At 52.1% G+C, this 7,435-nt stretch overlaps 1 protein-coding gene across 3 annotated transcripts; it reads right to left on the bottom strand.

The window, feature by feature from the left end:
- Positions 1–420: 420 nt before the first annotated feature.
- On the bottom strand, positions 421–7,367 carry ARMC6 (armadillo repeat containing 6). 3 transcript variants are annotated; one of them, XM_051639464.1, is made up of 8 exons: positions 7,284–7,367; positions 6,343–6,495; positions 5,832–5,908; positions 4,615–5,185; positions 3,812–3,957; positions 3,155–3,286; positions 2,555–2,692; positions 421–1,701 (listed from the first exon to the last, which is right to left on the bottom strand). In XM_051639464.1, the coding sequence occupies exons 2-8, from the start codon at positions 6,461–6,463 to the stop codon at positions 1,489–1,491; spliced, it is 1,398 nt and encodes a 465-aa protein (XP_051495424.1). In that variant the 5' UTR covers positions 6,464–6,495; positions 7,284–7,367; the 3' UTR covers positions 421–1,488. The 3 variants fall into 3 exon arrangements, with proteins under 3 accessions (XP_051495424.1, XP_051495425.1, XP_051495423.1); XM_051639465.1 differs by lacking the exon at positions 7,284–7,367 and adding an exon at positions 6,958–7,134; XM_051639463.1 differs by lacking the exon at positions 7,284–7,367 and having other exon boundaries at positions 6,343–6,770.
- Positions 7,368–7,435: the final 68 nt, after the last annotated feature.

Here is a 7,435-nt window from a genome sequence, read left to right as displayed (position 1 = left end):
TTTCCTGCCGCGGTGGGGAACCCCCCTGTTTGTGAAACTCCGCGTTAAGCTGTGGTGCTGCTTCTCACCCACCCCAGACGCAGCAGCAGGGCACAGCCAGGCCTCCCCTGCATGGCACCCCCAGGAGCTCGGGGTCTCTCCAGCAGCTCTTCCTGCCCCCTCTGCCCCTTCTGCAGGGGAGCTCGGGGAGTGCACAAACACACCAAGCCCTTGACAGAGCAGGAGAGGAGAGCAGGCAGCCTCTCCTCCTCCTCTGGCAGGGTCAGGGGCCTCTGAGGATCACAAGGACCTTTGCTAGCTGCTGGCAGACCGTGCAGGGCTGCAAGAGGCTTTTACAAACTCATCACAGAGGCATTTCCCCAGTCTTTCTTTTCCTACTTAAAAAAAAAAAAAAAGGGGGCTCCATAAAGAGCCAACCACTTTTGTACATTTTGATATTTTATAAGGTCACCATTTCTACAGCAAATATCACATCAGAAAACATCCACTCAAGTACAATATCAGCAGCAGCACAGGAAGAAGGTTCAGCACCAGAGCAGGGCTGGTAACACAACGCCCAGAACCACCAGGGTTACACAGAAGCCTTTAGCTGAGACTTCAGAGCCTGTGTGGATGTTTCAGCTCTCTGGTTTTGCCCCCAAGTCCTCAGCTGTCTTCACAAGGCTCACAGCCTCTTGGTTACAGTTCCAGCACTCCTGGATTCATGAAGCACCATCCTGCCAAGATAAAATCAAAGCCCAGGCTCCCTGTGCTGGACTCCTGCTTCACCGCCAGTTTTTTCCTGCTTTGAAACTACCATCCTCACTGTAACAGTCCCTGACTTGTCCAGTCTCACTGAAAGAAACATGAACTTTCCTCCTGGATTCAAACGGTGACATAAAGCATGTTGCTTTGGGCCATACAACCCAAAATCCTTCCTTTGCTTCTGTTTAAAATGTTGGGTTGGCCGAAAATCCAAAAGAAAGCAGCAACACAGAACATGGGCAGCACTAAAATACCAGTAGAACAGGACAAAAGGACAGAACACATTTGCAAATGATGAGATTCCTCCTCATCCAGCCCGTTACCGGATCAGGCCTCCATGGGCCCTGAGAGCAGAGAAACAAAATCAGAACCAGCTGCCACAGTAGGTACCAAACTCCTACCAGGAAAGATCCACTTTTGCTCTTACTGTTCAGAACAGAGCAGGTGGGAACAGCCCCGTTCTGCAACACAAGGAACATACACAACAGAAGTGGGGAGCAGATCATCTGCAGGCATTAGATGACTGGGGGAATGATGATTACAGAGCTGATTTGCAGCCTGTGAATGCATAAAGCCATTTCAGCTGTAGCTCCCAAGAACAACTTCACTGCAGCCTCACAAGCCAGGCATTTGCTTCAGATTTTCCAGATGTAACTGCAAGTTAATCCACGCCACTTTGGTTCCCCCCCTCCCCTTATATTTCACGGATGTAGATGTCTTGAAGCTCCACTGCAGAGAGAGGATTCACTGAGCAAGACTTCCCTTCTGACCTGTCCACAGCTCCCGCAGCTCCACTTTGCAGCCCAGATCCCTCAGGGCAGCTTTGGCCACATCGTCACAGTCCTTGTGTGTTGCACGAGCTTCTGTGATCAGGTCCTCAGCTCCCATCTCCAAGATGGGCTGAGAAAAGTCCCGGCTGCGGGAGACCAGGTTACGGATCAGCATGCAGGCCTGTTTCTGAGGAGAGAGGCAAAGGGGAGACCTTAGTGTCCCATGCAGGGAAACACTGTCCAGGTAGTACACACAGAGCAGATCTGGCTTCTACTAAAGATCCTCCTCTGGGCAACTAAATGTGAGATGTTGGGGAGAGCAACAAATTATTTCCCGGTAGAATAAAATCCACAGACAAAAGTATGGCTGAAGTTTCTACAATAAAACCTCCTGCTTCTGTCAGAGCTGCAGCACCCCTGAGACAGGCAGCAGCACCCCCGAGACAGGCAGCAGCACCCCCGAGACAGGCAGCAGCCAGGCAATACCAAGTACTTTAAATCATGCAAAGACAGACCCCTCCAGGTACAGCAAACCCTCTTTTACACCCCCTTATATGCTGTTGCAGGTACCCTGCCTGGAACTTATTTTCTGAAAGAGTAGTTTAAGCTATTTTCTGTGGTATTTTAATACTCTGGAGAGCACAAAAGCGGGCACAGGACTTGCAGAAGAAAACAGGGGCTAACTGCTTGCCATGTAGGTGTTCTATTTGTGTCTGGATGGCAATGCCTCCTATAGGACAGATAATATTGTAACAGAAGCTGTCTGAAAGAGCTTATCCTCATCCTGCTCTTTCAAGGAAGAAAAGTAACACCTGAAAAAGAGTCATGGCATTCCACAGCTGTTTGAACCTGAATTCAGGTGGGCTTGGATCCCAAACTGAAGTTTGCTTTGACTCCATCAGGGTGACAGATGCGGGGAGCCCTGAATTCCCAACACAGGCAGAACCTTTGGGCATTTGTCCAGCAAAGGCCAAAATCCCAGTGAAGCAGGGAACACAACCACACCAGCCCTGGGTAATCAAGTGCTCTGAGGCAGGTACCTGTACTGCCACCTCCCGTGGGTGTGCCTTCATGGCCTGCAGGGCTGCCAGAGCTCCACCACCTTCCATGATGACATGACAGTTCTCGGGCTTGCGCAGAGCCAACATGCACAGGGCTGCACAGCCTTGCTCACAGATCTGCAAGACAGAGGTGGGGGGAGATACTCACAGGATGCAAATGTTGCTTTAAGGAAAAAAAATAGTTTGTTTCTTTTTTTGGCAATTTTTTTTTTTTTTTTAAGTTTCTTCCACTGAAATATCCTGCTTTTAAACCAAGTTTTACACCCCAGAGGTGTGAAAAACTGTATCCAGTATCCATCTGATCCAGGAACAAGAAAAAAAATATCTAATTTAGTAGACATACCTTTACATTTACACATACACTTGCCAAAGCAGGCACTGAACCACTGCCCAACAACTGGATGTTAAAGGTTGAATACATTGCTCAGTTGCAACCATTTAACAACTGAACTCAGGATGGATCTGCTCCCAGCAAAAGCCGTTCATCCCCAGCCAGAGCAACGCTGCAGGTTGTTCCCCTTCACAAGGTTGTTCCCCTTCTGGACCTGAGGTCCTCCATCCCCAGCCCAAAGCAGGTACCTGAGGGTTGGAGAGGTGATGGCTGATGGCCAGCACGATGAGGTCTGTTCCCCCAGCAGCAACAATAGCATCTTTCACGTCGTCATTCCCCGCGACCGCGCGGAGGGCGCTCAGCACCTGCTTCACCACGTCCTGGGCCCACCAAGGAAAACCAGTTTAGGGAGCTGCAGAGGCCACAGACTTCTGAAAGCCCACCAGCACTTCCCCCAGCAACTCCTTACAGTGGTAATTCTCAGTTATGAACAGCAAGCCTGTTTTCAGTCACTCCATCTCAGACACACTTTCTTGCTGGACAGAGGGACTTGAGGCTGACAGAGGTTTTCAAAGAAGGTTAAAGAAGCAAACATCAACCTCTGGGACTCAAGCATCTAAATCTTCTTGAACCTCTTCAAGCTAGAAGGGTGGAAAAGCCAAAGCTCAGCTTTTCTGGGAGCTTGTGGTGTATAGAGAAAATAAGCAAGGGGCACAGAACTACTGCATCCTTACCTGACAGAGCACATGCCACCTAGTTCTGTGGGTAATGCCCTAAATTGGGGATCAGTGGTTGGGTTTTAACCCTAACTACACCTACAAGCAGCCACAGTTTAAGGCCCATTCACTGCCTGGAATTTAAACTGGAAACCAGACCCTGCTGCATCAACTCCACTCCCAACTCACCGGGTGGTCAATGCAGTCAGCCAGGAGAGTCACCATAAAATTTAAGCCACCAAGGTCCACAATTTCTTGACAGAACTCATTCCTGACAGAGAGGCGAGAAAGGGTGGCACAGAGCTCACTGAGAACACTGAAGTTATCTGTGAAAGCTGCAGGGGAGAGAGAATGAATGGAGTAACAAGGAGGAAGGAAAAGGTGCTGCAGCAGCAAGGTGGTTCAAACAACAGGGAATTTCACTCTATATATTAAAACCCATCAGCACAAATGATGTTCTGTTCACTCTTTGTGGAGGGCCACAGAGAGGAGCTAAGGGCTGAAGCAGCTCTGCTCTGGAGACAGGCTGGGAGAGTTGGGGTGTTCAGCCTGGAGAAGAGAAAGCTCCAGGGAGACCTTAGAGCACCTTCCAGTGCCTGAAGGGGCTTCTTAGATGAACTGGTAACTGTCACCTCGGTGCTGCCAACAACCTCAGGAGCAGTTCTGTTGTTTTTCTCTCCTGGGGAACATTTCATCTTAAGAATCAAACATCATTTTAGTGGCAAATTTCTCAATCATCTCTGGGAAGCTTGAAGTTACAACAAAGGACAGTTTTGAGATAAACACAGAGTGGTGGGGTTGGAAGGGACCTCTGGAGATCATCTAGTCCAACTCCCCTGCTAGAGCAGGACCCCCGAGAGCAGATCCCACAGGAACACATCCAGGTGGGTTTGGAACAGCTCCAGAGATGGAGACTCCACAACCTCCCTGGGCAGCCTGAGGCAAGCAGATGACTCCCAATTAGGATGGAAACCCATGGGGCTAAATTTTACCTTTTGCAGCTTCAATGAGGACTCTCAACCCATCGTTCTCCAACACAATTATTTTGGCATGATCATGAGCGTGACCAAAGGGCACTCGGATGTCATCATCAAACGTCATCACCCTGAGGGCTGAGGAGGCTGTCCGGACCAGGTCAGCACTGTCTCCGTGCTGGGTTATAGCTCCAGTCAGGAGAGGGAGAATCCCTCCCTTCACAAAGTCCTGCCGGTTCTGCTCGTGTTTCAGACACGCGTGCCGGACGCACCGGATCCCCGCCAGCGTCACCTCCGCGTCCTCCCTGTGCTCCTGCAGGGTTTGGAGCAGCAGATCCTGGCCAGCCGAGTCCAGCAGGTCTGGCTGCCCATCCAGGATGGCAGACAAGGTGCAAAAGGCTTTCAGCATTAAATCTCTGTCTCCTGAAGCCAACTGGCAGGCAGAGAACACCACAGGGTAGGCCCCGTTCTGCCCAGCCAGGTAGCGGGACGGCAGCTGCTCCCTGCACTGCTCTGCCAGGGCCTCCAGCTGCTCCGCCAGCCCCGCCAGGTCCGAGGCAGCCACGGCTCTCCCAAGGGAATCCAAAGTCTGTGAGGAACAAGAATCACTTTTCAATCCACAATGTGAAGGAACATGAGCAGTTCTTAACAGGGAAATGTGTCTGCTTTCACAGGGCTCAGTGGTGTACGTTGAGTGTTTTGCTCAGCCTGGAGAAGAGAAGGCTCCAGGGAGACCTGAGAGCAGCTTCCAGTGCCTGAAGGGGCTCCAGGAAAGCTGGGGAGGGGCTTGGGACAAGGGCAGGGAGGGAGAGGACAAGGGGGGATGGATGAAAACTGGAAGAGGGAGATTGAGGTTGGACATGAGGAGGAAATTCTTTGCTGTGAGGGTGGGGAGACCCTGGAACAGGTTGCCCAGGGAAGCTGTGGCTGCCCCATCCCTGGCAGTGTTGAAGGGCAGGTTGGATGGGGCTTGGAGCAACCTGGGCTGGTGGGAGGTGTCCCTGCCCATGCAGGGGGGGGTTGGATCTAGATGATCTTTAAGGTCCCTTTAAAGTTGGACCATCTAGATCAAACTATATATGTATTTTATATATAAAAAAAAATCCCAACATGGGATTAAATGCTCACAAAGAAATGGGACAGAGACAGAAGGTTTGTCTCATTATTCTGAGACTGTTACTTAAACTATTATGTAACCCTGATCCTTAGGAAACAACAGAAATTTGTGCTCCTACCAGCAAAATTTCATGCTTTTGCCCATTCTCAGAGGCAGGCTGCCTCACAGCCTTCACAATATTGCTTAGGTCGACACCTCAAAGGAAAAACAAAACCAAGATTAATGTTAGTTACAACAGGAGCTCGGGTGAAACTTGTCAAGTTCACCACAGTGAACAAAGATCAACTTAAGGCAAAGCATGGGTCAAGGCACAAAGATGCTGCAAGGCTGCTAAATTTTAACAATAATGGTCAAATACATCCTGGAACAGAGCATTAATTCTAGCTAGATGTCAACTGGAGAAAAAAACAACAACAAAAAAAGAGTTCACTGAATTGACCAAACTGCAGCTCATTCAAAGCAGGTTTTCAGTCATAATTACTCCATGAAACTAGGTTAGCATTAATCATGTCTATGTTCCACTTCACAAAGGCTTCTTCCCAGCACTGGATGATCAATCTTTGCAAGCAGGTTTTAAGTCCCTAATAACTTGAACTGCAAATTAAAAAAAGTAGATGAATTTGCAATACCTTGGGACTCAAACTGCTGCACAGCTTCTCTCACAGCCTCCTCTGGATCCATTTCAAATTCTGTGATGTTTTCTTGCACTGCATCATCAAATGTTTCCTGTGTAATGTGTTTTGATCCCATTTTCCTCGAATGGAATAACCTGCCTCCTTGTCCTGTCATCAAGACAGTCCACAACTAGTTTTGGTGCAGAACCTTCCAACGTTAATCAGAAACAAAGGCAGCAAGTTTGCTCTTTCTTTCAGAGCAGAAGCACAAACCAAAAAGCACGCGGTCAAAGGGATGACTGTTGTTTGTCTGGGGTTTTTTTTTAAGGGCAGAAACATTCCAGTTAAAAGAAATGAGGAACCGCAGAGGCCCAGGGTTTGGGTGGGGAAGCTGCTGCCGTGCTGCGGGGGGGTGTGACCGTGACACGGCTCTCCCCGCACCGCCCCCCGTCCCGCAGCAGGGCCCGGTCCCTCCCCCCGTTCCCCGCCGCTGGCCCAGCCGGCCAGGCGAGCCCAGCCCCGCAGTCTTTCGGCGGGGCCTGCCCCGGAGAGAGCCCAGGAGCCGGTGGCAGGTACCGGGGGGTTTTCCAGGACGCACCACGGGGCTGGGTTCTCCTCCTCACGACCCACCTCGGTCCCGCTCCCTGCCGGGCTCCTCCCGCCCTGACAAAGAGCAACGGGCTGAGGGGACGGGCCCCACTCGGCCACCGTACGGCGGCACCGGCGCCAAGAACCGCCCCGAGCCCCGCGGCGCGAGAAAGAGCGCGGGGTGCGCGACTGCGCATGCGCCACGTGCCCCCCCCACACCCCCTCAGCCTCCTGCCGCGCATGCGCACACGTGCCGAGGCGGGTCCGCGGGCTATCGGGGACCCCGGGACCCCGCCGGGGGGCTGCGGGCAGCCCCGCCCGGTCCCCTCCTGCTCACCGCCCCGTCCGACCCGAGGCCGCGCCCTCACCGCCGGTACCGGCCCGCGCCGAGGCAGCGCTGCCCCGAGTCCACCCGCCTTGAGGGGAGGAGGCGGCCGCGCCGGCGTCGCGGCAGGGCCCGCACTGCGCAGGCGCGGGGGGGCGGGGGGGGGCGGTGAGCCGGGTCCCGCGGGGGCTGCTG

Source organism: Apus apus, chromosome 24 (assembly GCF_020740795.1).
Source record: "Apus apus isolate bApuApu2 chromosome 24, bApuApu2.pri.cur, whole genome shotgun sequence".
Taxonomy (NCBI): domain Eukaryota; kingdom Metazoa; phylum Chordata; class Aves; order Apodiformes; family Apodidae; genus Apus; species Apus apus.
This window is presented reverse-complemented; position numbering and strand designations above follow the sequence as displayed.